Genomic DNA, 12,756 nt, shown 5'->3' on the forward strand with positions numbered 1-12,756 from the left:
GTTCGATAAATTATCGTGTGAAAAAAAATCAACATAAGATTAAACATCAATAGATAACCCATATTCTCATTTTCTGACATAGTAAGAAACATATTTTAAAAAAGACACGGTAGGAAACCGAGATCACTTTAAACATCGTATAGGACAGGAGATCAAAAAGCACAGGTGTACAAATGGTTCATTTAAAAAAACTGATACTCTGGAAACAAATTAACACTGAAAATATCAGATAATTTTTTAGAATGATTAAACTCACTAAACATCTGTAAACAAGAATAAATTTATTTATTTTTTTAAAGATTTAATGATATACAAAATGTATATAGTATAATATCTTTAATACATTTTTCTTTCTCCCCCCCATCAATATTAAACACTAAACAGTTTATCTCTTTTTGCCTTGTCTGTATCTATGAGATACACTACTGAATACAAATAAGATTTACACTGCTCCCTCCCAAATAAAAATTAAAATTAGTACCTAGGAAACAAACAAAAAAAAAAAGAAAAGAAAAAAATCAAAGCATAAAACTTTAGTCAACTGAAAAGCTTTTCTTGTTGTTGAGTATTCAACAATATCTGGGGTAGTTAAATTACATTTTATTGGCGTAAAGTTGCACTGCAATCTCTTCCAACATCACATAATGATAATCCAACTCAATTTCTTAAATAAGTACCATAAGCAATGTTCCTACACAATTTTAAATATATGCAAGAGTTCATGTTTACATTCTGATTTGATATACTGGTCAATAAAATCTTTGGAGAAGTATGTAACTTCCAGGTTGTCACTATAGATATAGATAGGAAAAAAGCACTTTAACTCTTCTCACTTCTCTTGAACAGTGAGTTAAGTTTCTCCTTTGATATATTTAGGTTATATCAGTCTACCATGGCTTTCTTCTACTTAACAATGACTTGATAAAACAATGTTATAAAAAAAAAAGACCCTAATACTTGTGCACAATTTGGGCTCTATTTAACAAAAAACTGGCTCTATCTTTAAATATGGAGCCTAACCCTGATTCATAAAGTCCCTCTTAGAAAATGGTTTTCAGCTTGGGCTTCTCACTTCCCTGTAGATCTAGAATTATAACAAGTCATCTCCTTTCCCGTGGCCAACATCTAGCTGGGAATGAGTGACATCACCACTGAACACACTATAACACACTGAGGAAGACACCTGACTGCCATTTAACCAAAAGGCTGGGTGATTTCTTCATTCTGCTAGCTGAATGGCAGTAAACCAGCTGCCAATACAATCTGCACAGACACCTAACTTTGGTTAATGGTATTGCACCACATGAGAGAGGGTATCACCCTCATCAGAACAAAGTCCAATGAAATCCTCTGCTAAAAAGAGCCCTTTAAAAAGTAATAAATACTAATTTTCCTTTACCTTTAAAATTTAACAGCTGTCAGCTGTATCCTATAGGGAGTTCCTGACTGACTAGTTTAATCAGGTCCAAAGAATATTGACCTTTTAACTGTGCCAGAGTCAGCATATTCAATTTTCACATACTTTTCTATATTACCAAACAATTTCCTCCCGCAGGAAAAGTGACACAGTAACATTTTTGTGAGGTGTAGGCAAAACCAAAGATTCAGTAACATTATAACATGAGACGAATAGAATTAGTTGATTCTGATTCTTTGGTGGCATTTCCAGGCTGAAGAGTCAAATCTGAAGGCTCATCCTGAGGAAACAGAATTTTATCAGGTGTATAGTCATTCCTCTTCAGATCTATATTCACCACCCCAACAAAAAAAGAAAAAAGAGGTCAGTATTTCTTAGAAATGGAAAATTAAGAACATTTTCTAAGTCAGTTTTCCTCTATAGCGCCAGATCTATTTTCTACCAGGTTGTCATAAATTCAAGCGTCACACAGTTTATACACATAAAAGTGAAATCATTCATTCACTCAACAAAATAATCATTATGCTCTGACCATGAGTCAATAACTCATAGAAGTATGGAAACGTACTGATGAACAAGGTGGACAAGGGCTCTGCTCTCGGGGAGCTTATATTCTTGTGGGTAAAGAAAAACAAATAGAAAAATGACAGAAGTAGTAACAAGTGCGTCAAAGAAAACAGTGTGATGAGGAGAGGGAATAAGGTTGATTCTCTTAGACAGCACTGACAAAAAAGCCATAGGAGTTACTATTTGAGTCAAGACCTGAATATTGAGAAGCGACCTATCAAAGCTCTAAGAGGAGTGTTCCAGGAAGAGAGAAGATTAGCTGCAGACTTTAAGGAGGAAATGGACTTGGTGTGTTCTAAGAATGGCAAGAAGACAGCCTGGCTTGCATGTAGTAAATGAGGGGAAGATTAGTAGAAACTGAGGTCAAGCAGCAGTTAGTGGCCAAGGTGTCAAACGATGGCCTGTGGGCCAAATCTGGCCTGCTGCTGGTTTTTGTAAATAGTTTTACTGAAATGCAGCAACGCCTGTTTACAGATTGTCGGTGGCTTTTTCTGCACTATAATGGTAGAGCTCGGTAGCTGTGACACAGGCCACATGGCGACAACGCCTAAAATATTTACTACCTTGCTTTTTACAGAAAAGTTTGCTGACCCCTGATTTATGGGAATGCAAGCTATGGTAAGGGGTACAGATTACAATGAAAATCCACTGGAAGGTATTAAGAAGTCTTAAGGGAGGAATACAATCAGATTTGTTTTAAATGATTATGCTGTTATGTGATATCTTGTTAGGGGGTAACTGGCAAAAACCCAGGAAATAAAACAGTGGCGATGAAGAGAAATCAATGAATTCTAGAGAGATTTCAGAACCAAAGTAGATAGAATTTGACAGATTTGCTATGAAAGGTAAGAGAAAAAAGGAATCAGCTAGCTTTTAGGTTTTAAGCCTGACAATTGGGTAACCATTAATGAGGTGGGGAAGCAGAGTTTTGTGGGTAGGGATGGGAAATGAAAGTTAAGAGTTCTGGAATGGACATGTACTTATAAAGATACTTTAGGGTATCCAAGTAGAAACGTAGGAAACTGAACATAGAAACAGTAGCTCAAGAAAGAAGTTCAGTCTTCAGTTAAATTTGGTACTATCAGTATGTAGATTGCATTTATAGATATGCGATAGGATGAAATAACGTAGGGAGTTATAGACATATAAGACAATAGTTGCAGAATTGGAAAACTTAATGCAGTAATATCAAATTTACATTTTAAACTAACCATAGTGGCGGAGTCAAGATGGCAGCGTAGGCAGACTCTGAACTCACCTCCTCCCGTGGACACAGCCAATTTACAACTACTCGTGGAAAAATTACCCCTGAGACAGAACTGAAAACTGGATAAGAGGAACTCCTGCAACAACGGACAATCCTAACTGGGCTAGAAGAGGCAGAGACTCCCTTCCGGAGAGGAAAAACGCCACCTTCACAAGCCGCCAGCTTCACGGCCGCCGGGAGCAGCTCACAGGTATGCAGCCTCCCTGGAGGCGCGGGTCCTGAGCCGGGGAGCGCCCCCGCTGTGGGCATTTTGTGGACCCAGCACAATCGACACCAGTGGCATAATATCTGACTTTGCCTGCTACTAAAGCATTGGGTAGCACCCCCAGAAAACCCGGTTCACAAAGAAACTAAAACTGGCTCTTAAAGGGCCCGCGCACAAACTCACCCATTCCAGAAAGCATCCTAAAATCACCAGAAAGAAAGGTGCACAGTGCTTCGGTGACAAGAGACTCACCTAATAGGCCCTGAGTGCATCTCGGTGAGGGGTGAGACCTCTCCAGGGACTGGGACATTGGCGGCGGCCATTGTTGTGGCCTGGTGTGAGCGTGCTGACACAGACGCCATTGGAGTTCTCCCTGAGGCCTGCTAGCCAGGGTCTGCTCCACCCGCTAGAGCGCCGATCTAATCCAGCTCAGCCAGGGCAGGCAGCCCACCCTAGAGACTAGCCCCACCCAACAACAAGCCCTCAGGCAACGTGTGGGCCTGCATAGATTGGTGACTGGATTCTCTGCAGCCTGGCAACTGAGCTGACTTGAGCGGGGCAGGGTGTGCACAAGGAGCGGGTGGAGAGTGTCGGGCGGTGGCAGAGTGTGTGGGGCTCCCGCCCTGGAGAGACTGGGTCCACTTGGGGAGGTCGGGGTGCTCACACGGGGCAGGACTGTGTTGACTGTGTGTGTGGACCTGTGGGCGGCAGGGCTTCTCAGCCGCAGAAGACTTGTGCTTCTCAAAGACCCACATAGGAGGTTTGCTCCACCTTCCAAAACCTGAAACAATTGGGTGCTCCTGTGCCGGAGGCCAGCCCCACCCAGCTGCAATCCTCAGAGAGCTGACAAGAGACCTAATAGGCTAGAGGCTTACAGCAATTGTAAGGCCCTGAGCCTAACAACCTGCCACGCTGGGGGCCTACTCACTTAAAAGAAATACTGCAACACAAATGTGGTATTAGAACTTGCAGCCAACTGTGCTGGGGCTCCCCACACCTGATAAAGAGACTGAAGGGCCCACAACAACTACAAGCAGCTGAGCATTACAACAGCTGGCCAGGAGCATAACTCAGCCTCCCTGGGCACCTACAGGGAGAGCAAACAGGCCACAGCAGAAGGATACACGTAGCCCACATAGGGGTCACCCCTGGAACATTGAGAACTGAGGGAAGCACACTGGAAGCCTCCTAAGCCATCACTTACATAAGGTCACCTATCCAAGAGCAGGAGACGAGCTGACCTACCTAATACGTAGACACAAGCACAGGAAAGAGGCAAAATGAAGAGGCAAAAGAATACATTCCAAGTAAGGGAACAGGACAAAACCCCAGAAAAGGAACTTAGTGAAACAGAAATGAGCAACCTACCTGACAGAGAGTTCAAACTAAGAGTGTTAAGGATGCTCACTGATCTGGGGAGAAGAATAGATGGACTCAGTGAGAATGTCAACAAAGAAATGGAAGATATAAAAAGAACCAATCAGAAATGAAGAATACAATACTGGAAATGAAAAACTCATTAGAGGGACTCAAAAGCAGAGTAGAGGATACAGAAGAACGGATCTGTGAGCTGGAAGAAAGACTAGAAGAAATTACCCAAGGTGAACAGGTAAAAGAGAAAAGAATTAAAAAGAGTGAGGACAGTCTAAGGGACCTCTGGGACAACATCAAGCGCACTAACATCCGTGTTATAGGTGTCCCGGAAGGAGAAGAGCGAGACAAGGGGGCAGAGAATCTATTTCAAGAAATAATAGATGAAAACTTCCCTAACCTAAGGAAGGAAACAGACATCCAGGTACAGGAGGCACAGAGAGCCCCAAACAAGATAAACCCAAAGAGGCCCACACCAAGACACATCATAATCAAAATGTCCAGAATTAAAGATAAAGAGAGAATCCTAAAAGCCGCAAGAGAATGTCAAGTTACATACAAAGGAAACCCCATAAGGCTATCAGCTGACTTCTCAGCAGAAACCTTACAGGCTAGAAGAGAATGGCATGATATATTTAAAGTGCTAAAAGGAAAAAACTTACAGCCAAGAATACTCTACCCAGCAAGGTTATCGTTCAAAATGGAAGGAGAGATCAAAATTTTCCCAGATAAGCAAAAATTAAAGGAGTTTGTCACCAAGAAACCAGTGTTACAAGAAATGTTAAAGGGACTGTTTTAAGGGGAAAAGAGAAGACCACAAATAGGAAAAATTATCTATTTCCACGATTAGAACGTAATGGATACAGATGCACAAAAAAGAGGTTGGATATGATATCAAAAACATAAAAGGAGGGAGGAGGGTAGTTAAAGAGTACAGCTTTCAGACAGAGGTCAAACTAAAGTGACCATCAATTCTGTATAGAAGAAGTAAGGAACAGAGAAGGACTACTAAAACACTGAGGAAAAAAAAAAAAGAAAAGTTAAAAAATGGCAGTAAGTACATACTTATCAATAGCTACTTTAAATGTCAATGGACTAAATGCTCCAATTAAAAGGCATAGGGTGGCTGACTGGATAAAAAAACAAGACCCATATATATGCTGCATACAAGAGACACACTTCAGACCTAAAGACACTCACAAACTGAAAGTGAAGGGATGGAAAAAGATACTCCACGCAAATGGCAATGAAAAGAAAGCTGGGGTAGCAGTACTCATATCAGACAAAGTAGACTTTAAAACAAAAACTGTAAAACGAGACAAAGAAGGGCATTACATAATGATCAAGGGAACAATCCAACAAGAGGATATAACGCTTGTAAATATCTACGCACCCAATGTAGGTGCACCTAAATATATAAAGCAATTATTAACAGACATAAAAACAGAAATAGACAGTAAACTAACCATGACTATGGTTAGAACTGACACTCAGAATACGCACTGTTAATTTTAATTTGAGTAACAGCCTATATTCAATGATCCAAATACATATTTGCTACTGCATGAATAATTTTTGATAAATTTTGCCTTCAAGACTATATGCCAGTATGGCCTTAGAGAATGCAAACTAATTTGTAGCTGTATTGTACACAAATAACAATGGAGAGAAACCAATTCTAATTCACGTCCTGAAAATGTTGTTAACTAACGGTGTAACCAGGGCATATCATCTGAACTTTAATTATATGTTCTGTAAAATGATGGATTTGGATTAGACTGCTTTTAAGGTCCCTTCCAAGGTGTGAAATTCTGATTATAGTAATAATTCAAAAATAGATTTGCTATTAAAAATAGCATTGTACCCAAAACCATTAATAAAAATTATATCTGGGCTGCCTGTTAAATTCACCATTGTGTCTTCTAGTTCTTGGCTAAAATGGACTAAGCATTTTCTTTTTTTTTTTTAAAGATTTCATTTATTCAGTTTTTTCCCCCCAAAGCCCCAGTAGACAGCTGCATGTCATAGGTTCACATCCTTCTAGTTGCTGTACGCGGGACTCGGCCTCACGTTGGACGGAGAAGTGGTGCCTCGGGGCACCCCCGGGATCCGAACCCGGGCCGCCAGCATCAGAGCGCGCGCACCCAACCGCCAAGCCACGGAGCCGGCCCTGGACTAAGCATTTTCTACTCTATCTCTCCTACTGATTACAAGTAAAAACCTTTCACATAATACATAAAGCAATTATCTGAGACTTCTGAAAAGAGAGGTACTGGGGAAGGAAATCAGAGCTTGAAGAATGACTTACATGGTGGTGTGTTTCCTGTTTTTTTTTTTTCTCTCATTTCTAAGCTTAGACTTGACGATGGCTTGATCTCAGAAAAGTACAGTGAACATGGACAGAAAAAGCTCTAAGACTTTCTGGCCAGAGGATCAAGAAGGAGGACCCTGTGGGATGGAGAATGTTGATGGCAATGCCCTCTTTTTGAGTTTTCTCCTTTTGCTTCTCTGGCCCTTACCCAAGACAAGCCCACATCATGAAGACGAGGAGACGAGTGCTCCTGTGGTAGAGGCCGCTGGGCAAGCACCTAGAATTCCAAGAGAGAATCCTTCTCTCTGACCAGAAGAATTAAGAACAGGTACCTCTATGATCCAAAGAGTATTTTTTTTTTCTCTTTTTCCTTGCCACTTAGCACCAGAAATAGACCCAGTTGCAGGAAGTGTGTGACAGAGCAGGGAGGCCCCCAAAAAAGAGGCCCCTGGGAGTCACAAAGTACAGAAGAAATCATGGAGAGGAGGAAAATGGAGAGAGGGGCACCCTAAATTTGTGTATGAAATCCCAGGCTCACCCCTGAGTGGCACATACGTGGAAAGATATCATAGAATAGGCTTTGAAAACTAAACTATGGTGCAGACCACCAGTCAGGTCCCAGACTTGCCCCTATTTGACACACACGTGAGACAGACCTGAATAACACTAAAAAGGCTTTAAAAACTAAACCGACATTGGAATCACAGACACAGAAGGTAGACTGGGACTTGTGAATTGAACTTAACTGAGTTGGTTGCCAACCAACACAAACAAACAACAAAAATCAACATTCTCTAGAGGATTTTTAACAAGACCCAGAATCTCATAGCATAATATTTAAAAAATCCAGGACACATTCTAAAATTACTGGAGATATGAAGAACCAGGAATATCTCAAAAATTCTCAAAGAAAAAAACAAGCAAGAGATGCCAGTCCCAAGATTACCCGATGGGAGAATGATCCAAGACTTTAAACCAGCTATTATAACCAGACTCCATAATGTAGGGTAAACAGACTTGAAATGAATGAAAAAAGTTTTCCATAGAGAAATAATCAGTATAAAAATAACCAAAAGGAAATTACAAGACTGAAAAATATAACTGAAATAAAAAATCCAGTGCATGGGCTTAATAGTAGAATGAAGAAATGAAGAAGGAGGAGTCAGTGAACTTGATAGATCAATAAAAATTATACACTCTGAACAACAGAGAAAAAATAATTTTTAAGGAAGTAATTACAGCCTCCAATTCCTGGGGCACAATATCAAAAGGTCTAACGTTCTTATTACAGGAGTCCCAGAAAGAGATGAAGAGATTTGATGCAGAACAAATATTTGAAGATCTAATAGCTAAAAACTCCCCACATTTGATAAAAGTTACAAATTTTCAAATTCAAGAAGCTAAGTAAACCTGAAACAGGGTAAACTCAGAGAAAGCTACAAGCAGACCGACCAGAATCAAACCGCTGAAAACCCAAGATAAAGAACAAATACTGGAAGAAGCTAGATTATAACGACATATCACACACAGGGGAAGAACAATTCAAATGACTGTGGAGTTTTTATCAGAACTAACAGAGGCAAGAAGACAGCAGAATATTTTTTAAGTGCTGAGAGATAGAAGTGTCAACCTAAAATTATAGATCCAGTGAAAATATCCTTCAGGAATGAAGGCAAAATACACACATTCTTAGATAAGGAAAACTAAAAGCAACCACTAAAAAACTAAACATAAAATAGAATACTAAAACAGAAAGGGGGGGGAACCCCAAAAAACAAACCAGAAACATCAATCAGAAAACAATAAAACAGCAGATCTAAATGTAACCATATCAATAATTACATTAAATGTAAAGGGCCTAAAACACCAATTAAAAGATGGAAATTGTTAGATTTTAAAAAACAAATTAAACCTAGGACGCAACTATATGCTGTCTATAAGAAACCCACTTTAAATATAACTAATATACATCGGTAAAAAGAATGAGAAAACATATCTGATGAAAGCACTAATCAAAAGATAGCTGGAGTAGCTATGTTAATATCAGACAAAGTAGACTTCAGAACAAGGAAAATTACCATGGCAATACATAATGATAAAAAGAATCAATTCACCAACAAGACATAACTGTAAATGTGTATGCACTTAAGAACAAAGCTTCAAAATACATAAAGGAAAAACTGATAGAACTGCAAGGCAAAACAGACAAATCCACAATTATACTTAGAGACTTCCTTTCTAAGCAAGAACAAGCAGACAGAAAATCAGCAAGGATATAAAAAACCTGAACAACACTATCAAAAAAACTTGCCTTAATTAACATTTATAGAATACTCCATCCAACAATAGAATATTCTCTTCAAGTGCATATGCAATGTTCACCAGAGACTATCCTTTTAAGGTTAAAAACATTTTTTAATTGAAGTTATACAAAGTATGTTCTCTTACTATAATGGAATTAAACAAGAAATCGATAACAGAAGGATATCTGGAAAATTAACAAATATTTGAGAACTAAAAAAGACATTTCCAAATAATCCATAGATCAAAGAGAAAATCTCAAGAGAGATAAGAAATTTTAAAGTAAATAAAACATATTAAAGTTTATGTGATGCAGCTAATGCAATGTTTAGAGAGAAGTGTAGAGCAGTAAAATGTTTTGTTAGAAAAGGTCTCAAGTCAATAATCTAAGCTTTTACCTTAACAAACTAAACCTAAAGCAAGCAGAAAGACGGAAATAATAGAATAAATCAATGAAATTGAAAACAGAAAATAGAGTAAAACAATGAAAACAAAAGCTGATTCTTTGCAAGTATCAATAAAATTAATACACTTTAGCCAGACTGACCAAGAAACAAAAAGCACAAATTATGATAATGGAAGAGAGAATTCACTACAGACCCCATACACATTAAAAAAAGAAGACATTAGTATAAATAACTCCATGCTCATAAACGTGACAACTTAGATAAAATGGACCAATTCGTTGAAAGATACAACCTACTAAAACTCAGAAAGAAACTGATAACCTCAACAATCCTATATCTATTTAAAAAAATTAAACTCTTAGTTGAAAAGCATCTGATAAAACTTCCGACTGAGATGGTTTTGCTACACAATTCTATCAAACATTTAAAGTTGAGATAATACCAAATCTGTACAATCTAATCGCCAAAACAGAAGAGGTCTGAACACTTCCAACTTATTTTTAAAGTCAGCGTCATCCTGAAACCAGAACAAGACAAAGACAGTACAAGGAAAAAAAAAAAACCTCCATAGATCAATATTCTTCATGAACATAGATGCAAACAATCTCAACAAAATATTAGCAAATTTAATCCAACGATATATAAAAAAGATAATATATCATGACAAAGTGGAATTTGTCCTGGGAATGAAAGACTGGTTCAAAATTTCAAAAATTAATCAATGTAACATAATGTAACATAAGCCAACTAAAGAAGAAAAACCAAATGATCATATAAATAAATGCAGAAAAAGCATTTGACAAAATTCAATATCCATTCAAGATAAGCATTATGAAGAAACGAAGAGCAGAAGAAAATTTCCTCAACCTAATGAGATGCATCTACAAAATCCTTACAGCTAACATCATCTTAATGGTGAGACTTAATGCCTTCCCCCTTAAGATCAGGAACAAAGCAAGGATGTTGACTCTCACTACTCCTATTCAACATTGTACTGGAATTCCTTGCCAGTGCCAAAAGTTAAGAAAAAGAAAGAAAAGGCATACAAGTTGGAAAGGAAGTAATAAAACTGTCTCTATTGTCTACACAGAAAATTTCAAGGAGTTTACCAAGAAAAACTCCTAAAACTAAGCGAGTTTAGCAAGGTTGCAGGATACAAGGTCAATATTAAAAAAAAAAAAAAAAAAAAATCAATGGTATTTCTGTATACTAACAAAGAACAATTAAAAAAATTTAAGAAACCAGTACCATTTACATGCTTACTATGTGCCTGGCAGTGTTCTAAGTACTTCACAAATACCAACTCAATCTAATCCTGAAAAAAACAAACAAACAACAAAAAAGCTCTATGATGTAGGTATTCTCTGGAGCCATGCAGTTTGGCTCCCAAGTTCAAGCTCTTAACTATTTCATTATTGGTCATGAGAGAGACTTGAAAAAATATAGCTCGAGGGTGAGTCCCAGGCATCTGTAATTTTTAAAAAGTTCCCCAGGGGATTCTGATGCACACCAAAGAGTGAGAACCACTGGTTTGTGCTATAACTTATAATTTCATAATAACTTACAATCTTTCAGATAGACAGATAAAAAAGTTACTATCATGAGAGAATATATCCACAGTTCCTGTTCCTGTTTAGTGGAATACTCTTCTCCCAACTCTTTGCCAGGCTAACTTGAAAGTCTATTCATCCTTCAGTTATAGGCAAATCTGTCAGTTCCCCAGGTAGCATTCTCTGACCTCTAAGCTAGTGTTAAATGATCTGCTTATCTGCTCTATTCTTTTCTGCTTGGCATTTATGACAGTCCTATAACTCCCTGCTAATCTTGTCAGTATTCAAGATTTGACTAAACTTCACTGGGGCAGGGACCATGTTTGGTTCACTATTGTATTGTCAACATCTAGCACAATTCCTGGCATCCAGCAGACACATAATAAATATGTATTAAATGAATGAAGTCTGTGTTTTTATAAGTAATGAAAGAAAGCACAGATCCATTTATTAACCACCAACATGTATTTCTGTCTCTGGCTTTAGGAAGTACTGCAGTAACCAACTTTGCTAACAAATTATCCTGATTAAGAAAATGTTTACCTGGAAGTTTAAGCTTTCTACAGCAAGAATTACAGTGATGTTTTGCTCTAAAGTTTTTTATTGCATCTTCTCCTAGATTTGCTGGGCCAAAAACCATATCACAGGATCTGTGGAATTAGTAGTTTAAAAGAAAAAAAAAAAGGCAGTTTATGTAAATAGAAATGTAGAATTTGAATTATGAAAATATGCCAATAGAATTATTAACATTTATTACCTCTTTTCTTCTGCTTTTATCACAGATGGGTCAGTCAAATTTTCACCCACACCTTTATATGTAGATATAAAAAAGACAATTTATATTATATAATTGATATAAACATTGAAATTTGCATAATAAAGTCATAAAAGATTTTATAGCATCATCAACCACTACACAATGTTAAATTATTCAAAAGAGTGGTTTTCTCTCCTGATATTTCATAACTTGACTTATGACCTCAACAATTCACCAGGAACAAATAGCTCCTGCGACGTGAATGAGAGTTAAATGTCAGGGTTGGTGGGTAGGCACGTGAGCTCCTGATGGCACCAGCTTCTGAAGCAACAGGGCTAAGGCTGCAAACAAATATCTCCTTATGTAAAAGGTCTACACAATCTGCCCTTGCTGCACCTTAGTTAGCAAAGAACAATTAGGTACATGAAGACATAATCTATAGGCCATTTTAAAGTGTTTTGGATTTTGAAAAATCACACACTAACACATAAATATATCTTCTTGCAAAAGATGCAGATTACATAAAGAACAAGATCATGAACACCTTCCTTCACCTCCAGCCCTCCCTAGAGATGTTGTAAGTGTGGTTAAATCTTCTCAGTC

General features: G+C 37.9%; 1 protein-coding gene across 1 annotated transcript in view; it reads right to left on the reverse strand.

Moving 5' to 3' along the window:
- Window positions 1-264: 264 nt before the first annotated feature.
- The window catches only part of TRPM7 (transient receptor potential cation channel subfamily M member 7), a 94,362-nt gene continuing 81,870 nt past the window's right edge, over window positions 265-12,756 (reverse strand). Inside the window, exons 35-37 of the mRNA XM_014780713.2 lie at window positions 12,154-12,205; window positions 11,940-12,046; window positions 265-1,744 (exon numbers count right to left, since the gene is read on the reverse strand). Coding sequence (XP_014636199.2) covers window positions 1,614-1,744; window positions 11,940-12,046; window positions 12,154-12,205 — 290 coding nt within the window. The 3' untranslated portion in view covers window positions 265-1,613. The remainder of the gene's footprint in view (window positions 1,745-11,939; window positions 12,047-12,153; window positions 12,206-12,756) is intronic.

The sequence above is a fragment of the Ceratotherium simum genome, chromosome 3 (assembly GCF_057802395.1).
Source record: "Ceratotherium simum simum isolate JZ-2026a chromosome 3, ASM5780239v1, whole genome shotgun sequence".
NCBI lineage: Eukaryota > Metazoa > Chordata > Mammalia > Perissodactyla > Rhinocerotidae > Ceratotherium > Ceratotherium simum.